A 13,973-nucleotide genomic window follows, 5' to 3' on the forward strand; every position below is an offset into this window, starting at 1 on the left:
ATGCCTAAAACCCATAAAAAGGGAAGAAATCCTTTGTTTGGGGGTGAAGGTTTTGTGAGTTTATGTACTGTGATTATGGACCGACTTAGTGAAGGCCAATGTCCAGCCTAAGCAGTAGTTTTATTTAAACTGTTTATTTTGGCCTGTGCCTTGTTTGTTTTTGTTTGTTTGTTTGTTTGTTTGTTTATTTGTGTACAATTATCACCTGCAACAACAATGCAGCATAAGCTGCTGCACTTAACTGAGTCACATAATACCTGGCCCTGTTATTCCAATCAGTTTTAGTAATGGCTAAATAAGCTAAAGCATTCTTTCTATATTAACAGAGGGCAAATCAGTTTTATTTGGTAGAATTGGTAGGTTAAGAGAACTCCATTGTAAGCTCAGTTATATTTCCCTATCTCTGTACGGGCCATCTTTTATGAGATTGAATGGTTTATTTCTTATCAGGCAGATTTTATCACATTTCACTAAGGGCTTGTCCACACTATGCCTTTTAAACCGTATTAGTTGCCTTTAAACCGGCTTATAAGTGTTAAATAAGGTTAGCGTCCACACTACGCAGCGGCCAATACTGTACTCGAGAACCGGACTCGAGAACACCTCATTGCATCAGGTAGTGTGTTTGTCAGAAGTGTGAACGCTGCAATACCAAACTACATTTTTTGTGTATCCTCCAGTATACCAAAATGCTTTGTGATATGTTTGGCTAAATACCTGGAGCAGGCACCTGAAGGACTTGCTATCAGTTTACACTCCACACTAAGTATTCTTTTTTTTATGCTTTAAAAAAAAAATTGTCGGGTCATCTCTGTTAAATTAGTGGGGAAAATAACAGAAGCACAATGTTAAATTAGGCGAAAATGAATTGCAAGTTAAAAGTAGGAACAGGGATGAACAATTCATGTAATTTGTCAGTTCTGTTTGAAATCAAATTTAAGGGGACCAGAATTGAGCTCAGGCAAGATATGAAGGTAAAAACAAAGATTGTTTTGTAATTAACCACTTTTTCTGAGTTAAATGTATAAAGGTACATCACCTGATTTAAAAATAAAACCCCAAAACTACAAGCCCTACTCGCATGTACTTTATTTATTTTTTTGCAATATGGATCTCTGTTAATATGAGACATAGTACATTATTTAAAAATAAAATCCAGTGCATGGTTGTATACTATCCTATTAATTTCCACTGTTCTTTGTGCTGCTAGGAACTGTAACCAAACTATTTTAATAGTGTGTGGATGTATTAAGCCCAACTGAACATGAAACATTAATTCAGTGTGGACGCTTTGAGCTTGACTCATTAGAATGGTTTTGCGTACGGTTCTTGATCGGTTATGTAGTGTGGACAGGGCCTAAAATTAGAACATGTGAATTGGTTGATAATCTGCAATAAATTATTGTTTAATGAATTCAGTCTGTTTAATAAAGGTATCGTTAGACTTATCCCTCAATATTCAAAAGATTTAGAAGTGAGTAGTTTTTCAAGAATTAAATACAGTATAATCGTAAATCTCGAAAAACTACTCACTTCTAAATCCTTTGTAGTCATTTTTGTATTATTTTAGTATAAATACATGCTAATTTGGATTCATATGTTGTTTTTTTCTGACTTTATGTGAACGAAAAGAAACACATTTGCCCGTTTTCCCATTGGAAATAGTGATATTTTGAAATATCACTGTCCTGGTCACAAAAGCAAAGTTTGTGGGGAATAATAGCCATTTTTGATACTTTTGAGGCATAAGCAATTAGGAAATAACACTTACTACCCAGGAACAAAAATTGTGTTACATAGTGTAATTAAAATATTTCAGTTAAGTACTATATGTTTTTGCTAATGAATTATAATAGTCAGTGGTTCTGTTGAAATAATTGGGACATCTCTGTTCTACCCTAAATACATATGGAGTAGGTTTATAAATGTTATTGTTTCCAAAATAGTCTGAAAGTACTGTAAATACATTTTGAAGCCACAGATGGTAACTTAATGGCTCCAACATGGCTTCTTTCTTTCTTCTTTGGTTATCAGGATTGCTATAAAACCCTCAACCAGGAACACAGCGTCTCTTCCAGACTGCCTCTTCTCTTTGTAATACAATAGACTGTCAACCTGATGTCCTAATATCCAGCTATATCTATCTATCTTAATCTCTAGCTTAATCATCTAGCTATATAGCAGATGCTGTGTACTTCAGCATGACTATAATTGGCTACGTGTATGTCTGTCTCTGTTTTTTGTATTGAGGTTTGTTTCTCGTTCTCTTCTGTGTTCCAGGAGCAGTTCCGATGAAGGTGACGATGCCAGCACTCTCCCCCACCATGGAGGAGGGTAGAATCATCAAGTGGTTGAAGGAGGGTAAGGGAGCTGTTGGATTGGTCTGGAAACGAAAATTGTATGTTGCACAAAAACCATACAGTGGTAGCCAAAACCAGCAAAAAAAAAAGTCGAAACATGGCGTTGTTATCTCTGCTGTAAAACTGAAGTTAATATGCATTTTTATCAACCCACCCTAAATCTTCCGCACACTAGAGTGCGTTATCTGACTAGAAACTGGTTTGTTACAGATTACTACTAAATGCAGTGTTCCACTAGCAGATATCGCACACTGAAGCTCGTGAATACGAAAAGGGCAAAGGTTTCATTGATGAAGTTAAAGTAAGTTTTATACTGTACTGTACGATAGCTGTAACAGCTTGAATATGCTGACGCCTACAGCATATCATGAAGTTAAGCAATGCTTTTGCTGAAGAGATGCCTAATACTAAAACAATTTGTTGTTTTAAATGGTTATGCACACTAACAATCTGAGCAAATAAAAAAAAAACAAAAAAAGCCATCCTGCTTCTCATCTGATGTTTCATTTTTTTGTGTGTATTTATGCAAACTGCAGAGGTTGTAAATACATGTTCATCCTTTATTCATCCAACTCCCTCCCTGCACTCCCACAGCTTTCTACATCCAAACCCTGTTCCCTGAAAAATATATGTATGATAATTAGGGGCAAATCACATTCCTCTCGTGTACAAAAAAGCCCCCCAATTAGTTTGTGTCTTTGCTTTCTCAGGTTAATAATATACGTGCATTAACGTACTGTGGTGTTTTTACACTGATGCATATATTAACAAATACAACATGAACAGGAATGTATACTTGTTTCATACAGAGTAGTGAATCATCATCAGTAGTGAAGTGTGCTAGCACTGTACCAGTAGTATACATGCATATGGACACTGCAGATCATTTCAGATTCTTATTGAACTGATCATCTGCTATGTGCTTAAAGGGTGTGTGTTTTGTAGGGTATTTGTAAGCATTTTTTATACAGCCTGCTACATTTATTTTAGTTCAGTAATTGTAACTCCTCCCATTTGAATGAGGGTGAATAATCAACTCCAAACCATGTGCAATTTAGCAAAGCTCTGACAAAATGTATGAGTGTCTTTAAGTCCTCAGCGCTTCCTGTTTTTATTAATGCATTTCCTGCTCTCTTTTGCCACTAATGAAGCACAGCAGATTTAAAGTAGTCAGAAAAAACAATATTGCAAAGCTGTGATAATTTTGCATCTTCACATTGCGATAGTATCACGACAGGTAAATAGCTTGTTTTGGCTACCACTGTATCTGTAGAATGAATGGTTAATCACAAAATAAACAGTCATTGACACCCCCCCTGATCTGGGGGGACTATAATGCCTGAAGCTGCAGGCTGAGGGCATTGTCCCCTGGAGGTAACTACAGTTCTTCCTGAGGGGCCTTTAGTTTCCCAACATGAGCCGAGGTCTGCAGTGCATATTTATTTAATGAATGAATCAAGAAAGTAACTGAAGCCAAGGTTGTGTATAAATATGATTTTATATATTTTGTTTTATAGCTGTTACAGAACTATAAGAAACATCAATAAATAAATACCTATATCATAAATATTACATTTAAGTAATATATGTAGTACATTGTAATAGCAATAATTAATAAAGCTTTAGTTTTAAGTAGTACATTAAAGATTTTATATAACATTTTCATAACTGTTAGTCTGACTTTCTCACTGCGGTATAGAATTCTCAGAGGAGTCCGTTGATTTTGTGAACGTAGTATTTATTTACGTCGTTGAGTTGGATTTGTCTGAATTTTAAGAAGTCAAGCATTGAGAACGAAGTTTTAATGAAGATTTTAGTGTTTGCAGCATCTTTGTTTTGGAGTATATTTTATAATTAATTTTCTGTTACGTCACATACCACCCGGGACATGACTGTTTGTTTTATATATATATATATAATGATTTTCATTACATGAGAGTAGATGTTAAACTTCATGCTGATTTGAACTCAGCTGTCACCAAGATAAGCACCAACTAAGATGTAGCTTTGCAGCAAACTCATGTGATCCATCTGCCTCTCCATCCATTTGCGTTGTTTTCCATCTGATGATGTAGATATCCTTCTGTCTGGTGTTGATTGCTGAAGTGCAATGCTGGCTCCAGGGATCAGCTCATTTTGCCTCCCCAGCGCATCAGCACACACAACGGCTGCAATGCTGGCTCCGGGGATCAGGCCAGTGAGGTCTCCCCAGCACATCAGCATGACAACCGTCTGGATTGAGCTAAGTAGGGTACATCTCTGGGGTCTTCAAATGGACACCTTCCATCCTTGGTGTTTTGTCGACTAGCCCACAACACCTCAAGAGGGCTCAACAGTGATTCTGGTGTCCCAGCATCACCCCTCTCCATCACCCACTCAACTCAGCCCAGCTTACTTACGCTGTACATCATCGTTGCTTTCTTTCTATTGTGCTTGAGATCCACATCCAGAATCATTCCGTCTCAACCACAGCCAGTTGCTGCTTCTTTCTGCTGCTTCAGATAAGTTCTTCACTGTGCAACGCAACTCTTGGCCACTGAACCCGATGTCTCTGAGAAACCGGGTTGTAGAGTGTGCCACAAATCCTTGACAACCCACCTCTACTGGGTAAACTCGGACTCTCTATCCTGACTGTTCCGCTTCAGCAGCTAGTTGATCGTAACAAAGTTTCTTCCTCTCCTATGCCTCATCCATAGCATCATTTCAAGGCACTGTTAACTCTACCAGATGAACAAGGCGTGCTGATCCAGACCACAAGACAATGTCTGGCTGAAGGTTAGTGATGACAATCTCAGGTGGAAAAATAAGCCATTGACCAACATCTGCCAGCATTTTCCAGTCTCTAGCAGCTTCCACTTATCCTGGGCGAGGCTTGGTTTTAACAACTTTTCTTGGTGGTTTCTCTCCTGGATGGAGGAATATTGTCTTTTGTGTGTAATGCTTTAATGGAACTGGTGGCAACTTATTGGTCAGGTTACGCTTGTCTTCCAATGCTAAGGCCAAACATCACAGCACCTGGTCATGACGCCAAATAAACCGTCCTTGGCTAAGACCCACCTTACATCCTGTCAAAATGTGCCTTAATGTTGCAGGTGATGAGCACAAAGGACATGAGGGATCCCACTCACCCAGAGGTTTAGGTTTTGTGGTGATGGGAGAACATTTACAAACCTGATCCTCTCCTCCTGCTTTCTCACCTCATTGACTTCCTCTGTTGAGCTGGGGTTGCCTTGTGCCATGTAGGAGGAGTTGAACTGAGACTACAACCTCCTTTTCCATGCTGAACTTGCCCCATAATATCTCCGATTCGAAGGGCAGCCTAAGCATCTTTCACAGCTTTCTTTGCCGTCCATTTTCTTCCAGTTTTCAACACAGGTGCTGCCTCCCTTACACATTTGTCCCGTGAATCTACTAATGTCTTTTCCAGTCGGACCTTGGTGCACTTAAACTCCTCGGTTAGAGCAGAGACTGGTAACTGCAGTATTCCTTTACCATAAAGTCCCACTCTGCTCAGGCAGCGTCGAACTCCCAACCATTTCCTGACGTATGAACTGATTAAAGCTTCCAGCTTTTCAACTGTTGTCAAGGAAACCTCGTACACAGTCAGTGGCCACAGCAGTCTTGGCAGCAGACCAAACAGAAAGCATTAGAGTTTCAGTTTGCCTAGTAAAGTGCTGCTGTCTATGCTCTTCAACCCTTCCACTGCTTGTTGTCTAACTTCTCCCACACGAACTGTGTCCTTTAGATCCCCATCATACCATTAATGTAGAACCTTTTATCGACTGCTTTACCTTTAATTATAGAGATGCGCCTTGATTTAGTGGGCTTGAATTGCATTCGTGCCCATTCAATGTTATTGGTTAATTTGCCCAATAACCGATTAGTGCAGGCTACTGTTATAGTGATTGTTGTCATGTCATCCGTGTATGCTCGAATTGGTGGTAGTCGCATTCCAGAAGCCAAGCGCTCTCCTCCCACTACCCATTTTGATGCCCTAATAATTACTTCCATTGCTATGGTAAAAGCCAGTGGAGAAGTGGTAAATCCTGCCATTATAACAACTTCTAGGCTTTGCCATGTAGTGCTGAATTCTGAAGTTGAAAAACTAAATTGTAAATCTCCAAAGTAGGCTTTCACTAAAATTGTTATTGTCATTGATACGCTGAAAAAATCAAATGCTGCCCAAAGAAGTTCATGTGGCTCTGAACCATATGCATTAGCCAAATCCAGGAATGTCACGTGGAGCTCCTTCCTCTCCTTTTTTACTGATTGAATTTGTTGCCAGATTACACTGATGTGTTCTAAGCATCCTGTGAAACCTGGAATGCCTGTTTTTTGTACTGAAGTGTCAATGAAGCAGTTCTTTAATAGGTAGGTTGACAATCTCTGAGCAATAATGCTGAAGAAAATCTTGCCTTCTACGTTTAATAGAGAAATAGGACGGAACTGACTGATGCTTTTGAATCTTTTTCTTTTGGTATAAAGACTCCACCTTCTCGGCGCCATGCTCTTGGTACAACCTGTTTTTCCCATGCCACTTTCATCAATTTCCACAGGATTCGTAGAACTCCGGAAGCACTCTTGTACACTCTGTATGGAACTCCATTAGGCCCTGGAGATGATGATGCCCTTGCTTTTTTCACAGCTTGCTTTACTTCTTTCCACTTAGGTGCACAGACCTCCATTTGGTATTCCAGTGGATTGATAGGTGGGATATCTGAAGGAATTGACATAGGCTCCTGCCATTTTGAATCTGTATGTGTTTCCTCCAAATATGTCTCCAGCTCAAACTTAGATGATTTTAGTGTGCCATTTACCAAGTGAACCGAGACCACCTCTTTTTACCAAGTGAACCCGAGACCACCTCTTTTTACCAAGTGAACCGAGACCACCTCTTTATTTGCCAAGTTAACTTAGTTATTCACACTACACTACAAAGGACCCCCCAAATATAATAATCTCAGTGTGAACACAGCCTGCATCTCCTATTCCCCTCAATAATAATAACACTGTAAAGTATGTAGTTCCTTGGTTTCTACATTCTTATTCAATTTACAGGTCTGAAATATGCATTTTTTTTAAAAAAAACATGCTTAAGCAAACATGTCTTCTATTTCTTTAATTTATTTAATAGGTTAAAGAAATCTTTTTTTTTTGTTTACAAGTCGTGCTTTTAGACTCTTGCCCTTCTTTGGTCATTTTACCAGCCTGCAAGTTTACAAGAAATGCTTTACCTTTGCTGTTTCCCACGCTGTCTGAATTGCAGCATTATCTTTGTAACACATTGCTGACTCTTAAAATTTTTAATCAGCCATGATTGGTTATAAATCAGCTGGGAAATATATTTCTCAACATTTACTCGGGAGTGTTTGCCAGGAGAAAAAAATAGCATGTCTTCTAAGAATCTCTGCAACAGTGCTGGTTTTCTGTCCCCGCAATGTGCCACTCATTTCAATCAGAGCACTGGCTTTGTTGCAGGAGGGAGCATGAACTGGATACACTGCAATGTGTAGAGGAAAGAAAATTATTTCACTAGGCATAGGTTCCTGAGTAAAAGCTGAAAAATAGTAGTTCCCTATTTTATTTACCTATGATGTGTGAATAAAATAACTCTATATGACATTGCTATTTAATTAGAAATATGTTTTTCACATGTAGAAACTATTTAAACTTCCATAAAAATACCTACACCACATAATAAATAATTTGCACGTGATGCACGGAAATTTATTCATTCATTACTAAAGGAAATAGCGAAAATTAAGTATCATTCTTCTCCAGAAGGAGGCAGTGTTACAGGGGAAGATCACAGTTTGAAATATCTGACAGGCAGATTCTGGTTTCATGTTCTGGAGCTGCTGTGGACTGCTGCTTTGAGTGTATGGTATAGTATTTGTAACAGCAGAGGGTGGTGTTGCCTGCAACATTATATCCGTCAGTGGTGGCATCCGATTTGATAGTAACATCTGGGTCTTTCATTTTCTCCACCCTGAGCAGAAAATGAATCCAGGAGCAGTGTTTAGCCATGTTGATTTCATGTGCCAGTGAATGCAGCTTCATGCAGTGCTATGTCCCTAGAGAGCACAAGGTGATGCAGGTTTTCCTCTTTTTCAATAGGGATCTCTGCATATACTTTCCAATAGGTTTCAGTTAGTCTCTGTTGATGTTCCACAGGACTCTATTTTAGATCTTTTTGGTTAGTTTTGTTGTCTTTGTTGTTATCTTTTGGTGACATTATCAACAGACATCAGGTGAACTTGCATTGTTAAGCTGATGATACTTGGCTGTATTTGTATTCTAAAACCAGGTATGTTATTAGCTGCTTGCCTTGCAAGGATCAAGTGTTGGATGTTTCAGAACTTTAATTTTGATTGTTGATATAACAGAGGTTATGCTATGGGCTGTCAGAACCAACTAAAAAGTGTGGGATTACTTGAGGTAGACTTTAGTCTCTCATTTGAACTAGAAATTAGAAATATGGGGTTCATCTTTGACCCTGATCTATCATTCAAGTTACTAAAGTATCCTTTTATCATTTGAGAAATATGGCTAAACTTGGATCTATTTTTATCTGATGCTGAAAGACTAATGCATGTCTTTGTTTCATCTAGAATTGATCATTAAACTGCTTCTTCTTCTAACCGATTAATCTGAAACTTCACATACGTCATCAGCAACCAAACCTGCTTCAAGTTTGCGAAGCAGAAGTTTCTGCGATAAATTTTACTATCAAACTGGCTGCCACCAAATTTGCCAAAATGGTGTTGCTCTGTTAAACAAGCCACCAGACCTACATTCTCTTCTTAAATTTAAAACTGCTTCAGTTTAAAAATGGTTTAGGCCTACTTGATGAACTCCAAACCTGAAAACTATCATGCCTGTATCAGTACAATTTACTTTTTCAAAAATGGTGTTTGTGCATGAACCAAGATGGCCGCCCAATCCTGGAGAACTGGTGAAAGTTACTGGTGTCAAACTTGTCAAATATCAAGAACTAAACCCTGCTCTGCTGCCTTCTGTCAGGGAAGCTGGGACTCTACAAAATAGATTTTATATCTGTTTTCCTATTTTTACAATCAAAACTGCATTTTTTTTATTCCAAATATATTCATTTTTGTAGACTCATACCATACTCTTTTCTAGTCTTAGTTCATTTTGTTCAGGCTAAATAATCTAGTGTTAACAGTCAAATTTCTACACTAAATGCACCTTGTATTTTGGTTAGTGTTAGTGACCTTTTAATGGGTGTTCAAATATGCCCAAAATCCCAGTATTGACAAAAAGCCAAACACATGACATATAAGCAATATTTGAAAAACAAAACTAGTCTCTCAATGTGTGGCAGATGTTTAGCATGGGGGTGTTCAATCACAGTCATCAAGAGCCATTCCACTCCAGGATTAATTGGACAAGGAGTAGAAGGGCCAACTTTGAACACTCCTGGTTTAGAATTATTTAACATTTGCACAAAATTGTCCAAAAGCACCAAATTTCACAGAATTTCTACAGCTAAAACTTTGGAAAAATTATCATCCCAATTTTTTTAAAATGATAAAATCAATCCCTTAGTCCCTTTAGAAATGGTTCACAAAGAGTGAAGTAGTTAATTATGAAAATTATCATAAGTGAACATGGTTCTTGCCCAGTTATCATTGAATTGCTCTCTTTCCTTGCAGGAGAGTCTGAGTGCCGGGGATGCGCTGTGTGAGATCGAGACAGACAAAGCTGTGATATCTATGGACTCCAGTGAGGATGGGACTCTGGCCAAAATCCTGGTGAGTAAAGGACATGAGAACTCAGGAGACTGATTATTTCCATCATAGAAGAACTGAATCTGGTGTTCTAGTAATTCCTGCTGTGCTTTTTAGTTTGTTTCGTTTTTGTGTATTTGTTATTTATTTTTGTATATGCTGAGCCCTGTTACTAGACATTTTTCACATTATATTCATGAGCTAAATACATTACACCACCATCTACACTTTTGTACATCAAACTGTAAAATGTTCATAAGTGTATAATCCAAGTACATGATTTTGAAATGTGAATTTCCTTTCTACAAGATAGTAGTTTATTATCCCAGTTGTTTGGTGCCTTTCTTTGCATCTCTTGACTTTTGGTATTTTGGAACACTGGTTTTCTGTCTGCAGTAGGCTTGTGTACATTGTGGTTCTTTGTGTAGATTAGAATAGGATGTAAAATATATGACAGCCCATCTGTGTTGAGCAGACAATGGAGGCCATTCGGGTTCTAGCCTACCATCTGAAAAATGCTACGGTACTCTACACGAACCACGGTGATCTTGAAGGAATCGGGGTCTGCATGTTTGGCTCAGGGTTTTTAAGAAATCACGAATGGTCGTGTGTGGGTGTGCTGTGAGGAGGTGTCCATGTGGTATCGAGAGACCCGCGCACACCAGAGACGGCGGTCTTGAAAACACGAGTCTACGAGTGATTCAGGAATTTATTTATTTTTCCATGTGTGAAGCATGGTGATATGTGCAACCATAAAACATCTGAACCTCGATTATGTATGTTCTAATTAAAATCACTAAACATCCTGACATGGACTATCAGACAACAGTGTTGGTGGCAGGGTCCATTAGTCATTGAAAAAAGACTCTTAATTGCTGCTGGAACAGGAGCTACCAGTTTCCATGGAAACATAGGTGGATAGACAGTACAGGAGGAAGAAGAATGTATTGTACTGCATGCTTTAAAAGGCTTTTGGTTATGTTTAACTATGTATCATTTTGTACAGTATATGATAACCACAGATTTGAAATGGGTAGAATGATGTTCTTTCAACAAATAGAGAATTTACAGCTGTGTGTGATCAACGCATTTGCACTCATGCACTTGAAAATATGCATTGAGATGCATACATTATTTGTTTTATCTAGCTTTTATCAGGATGCCAATTAATTTAATAAGTGAAGCTGTTCAGTTGCTGTTTTTTTTTTTTTTAATTAAGGGCAGATGAAACCTAAAATGGATGTGTAGATATGATGTACATGTATCACCAGAACGATCTGTTAAATGGTGTGAAAATAATTAAGCATCCCTTTCATTTTGCAACTATCTGGAATTGCCACCCATCAGTTGTAAAAAACACCTAATTAGCATGCAGTTTTCTGCACCATGATGTCATGGGCATGTATAGTTTTCTTTTTATATATAGATTTACTATCGGGTAACCTTGCTTTTACTGTTGCAGTATACAGTTCTGGCTGGCTTTTTTTTAAATTTTTCAAGTTTTACAGCAATGATTGTTTGTATGGGATAGAGATTCAGCCAAGCCAGATCACAATCTGAAAACTCTAATCACTGCCTCTTCCCCTGTGAGATAGTGCTGCCTCTTCATTAAGCATCATTGTCTCGCCAACAATGAGAATAGCCAACGTATTGCCTGAGAAGAACACACACTTGCGATAAATCAAAAGAAACCTGTCATTATTTAAACAGTCTGTCAGCTCTCCGGAGTAATTGGACAAGCTTCCTGTCCTACTTAGGGTTGCACCTAGACTTAATTTTGTGTAATTATATTTTTTTGAAAGGGAACCTGATATGTGGGTAGCTCCAGGGAGAAACCACTTTATTAGCAGAAGAAAAAAAAAAACAGAGCTGCTGCTGTTCCCCAGGTTCAGTCTGGTCCCTCGCACTGATCAGGAGAGAGAGAGGTTCAGTCTTTTTATGGAGAGGGTGGAGTGGATAGACAATTCCCAGTTTACAAGATGTTTCTAAAACAATGGTATACTGTGTAAAATCCTTCCAATCTTTTAGAAAAAGGTTTATAAAGAAGTTTATAAAGTCACTGTGTCAAACAGACTTTAACTTGAGAGCTTTAAACCCCAAGTAGATTAATAGCAGCACCTTAATTTGATAGACATCGTTAATGCTTTTTAAGTAATCTCTGACTTGATTTGAATTACTGTTAAAATGGATACTTTATACCGTCTAGATTTCTGTGTGTACTCAGGTACTGAGTACCTGAGTAAAAAAAAAAAAAAGCTGAATTTCTGAAGTGAGGTGATTCTAGAAGTCTACACTAGGGGTTGTGTTGTGAGTTAGTACATGGAAATAGAAAGGACAGAAACATCAGCTGCACACCCCTAGTAGCTGTTTTTCAAAACACCTCACTTCAGAATTTCAGTTTTTCTGGAGTATCTTCAGGGGTTGAAAAGATCATTCTTTGCTTGTAAGCTTAGTAGACAGAAACAACAATAGAGAATGATGAAAACATATGATATATGAGGTAGATGGTAAGACAATGAAGATGATGCAATGTATCCCTGAAGTAATTAACTATTCTGTCCATGTTTACTGTCAATCCTGTAATAATACAGAAAAGGCTTTCTGCGTGAGTGCAGGATGCGCCCTGTAGCCTGGACGTCGCCAGTTCGAGTCTGGGCTATTCCACAGCCAACCGTGGACGGGAGTTCCCAGAAGGCGGCGCTCAATTGGCTGAGCGTCGCCGGGGGGGAGGGGTCTAGGTCGGCCAGGGTGTCCTCAGCTCACCGCGCACCAGCAACCCCTGTAGTCTGGCCGGGTGCCTGTGGGCTTGCCTATTAGCTGCCTGGGAGCTGCGTTGTCCTCCTACGCTATAGCTCCAGGGCAGCTGCATGGTGAATCCGCAGTATGTAAAGAAGTGGTCAGCTGACGGCACACACTTCAGAGGACAGCGTGTGTTCGTCTTTGCAGCTCGTGAGTCAGCGCAGACGTGGTAGCGGTGAGCCAAGCCTAAATAATAATTGGCCATTTTCAAATTGGGAGAAAAAAGAAAAAAAAAATTGGCAACAACTAAATTAAAAAAACAAACAAACGAAAAAAAAAAAAACCAGCAAAATCCTATGCACTAAATAACTAGGGGAGAATCTTTGAGGGCTTTTCAAGGCATTTTGAGGATCACTAGTATGGTGAATAAAACTGCAATTAATGCAACGTGTTTAAGTAGAACATAATTAAGCATACTTTTTCCCCAGTTCTCTCCCAGGGGAGTACAGTGTAATTGCGTTCTTCAGGTCTTGTGGTGTTAACAGCCTGGAATTGCATTAGAAGTGTGAGCTCAATAAATTTTTCCCTGTCAGTTTGCTGCTTCCAAGCTCTCGCATTGGTCCCCAGAGAGCTCTCCTTTGCTTCATGTTGCACGCTGGGAAAGTAAATCTCTGCCAGGTCGGTCTCTGCTCTCAATCAAACGCATGCTAATGTTGTTTGGATTTCTGTAGAGTCCATGAAGGTCAACAGCAACAATGTATCAGTCTTTCCAATCTTCCAGTAGCTAAGGGGAAAGCCCTGGAAATCTGAGGCACAGTAAAGGTGGTGATTGTCCACTTTGTTTGGGGTCTTCTATCCATGGGGTCCCCCTGTCCCCCCCCCCCCCCCCCCCTCCCCCCCCCCCCCCTTGGGGTGTTAGTACTTTATCATGTTTAAACGTTATCAGAAATATGCCTGTGAAATACAGATGTTGGTCTTGGTGTATATACAGTAGTAACTTTATAGTATAAGGTTATTTTTTTATATAGACATGTAACAAAATTCTCTAATATTGTACATTGTTCTGCCCAGGAATTCTGTATAGCTGGTTGGCAGAGCATTGTAGCCAGCAGCACTTTTAATG

At 39.0% G+C, this 13,973-nt stretch overlaps 1 protein-coding gene across 3 annotated transcripts in view; it reads left to right on the forward strand.

Moving 5' to 3' along the window:
• LOC121330311 (pyruvate dehydrogenase protein X component, mitochondrial-like) overlaps nt 1–13,973 on the forward strand; it is a 78,355-nt gene that overhangs the window by 13,153 nt on the left and 51,229 nt on the right. For all 3 annotated transcript variants that reach the window (XR_005951848.1, XR_005951849.1, XM_041276734.1), the window contains exons 2-3: nt 2,281–2,361; nt 10,037–10,135. Coding sequence is in view for 1 of the 3 variants with exons in the window: in XM_041276734.1 (XP_041132668.1) it covers nt 10,097–10,135 (39 nt within the window). In the remaining 2 variants the exon portion in view is untranslated. The remainder of the gene's footprint in view (nt 1–2,280; nt 2,362–10,036; nt 10,136–13,973) is intronic.

Source organism: Polyodon spathula, chromosome 17 (assembly GCF_017654505.1).
Source record: "Polyodon spathula isolate WHYD16114869_AA chromosome 17, ASM1765450v1, whole genome shotgun sequence".
Taxonomy (NCBI): Eukaryota; Metazoa; Chordata; class Actinopteri; order Acipenseriformes; family Polyodontidae; genus Polyodon; species Polyodon spathula.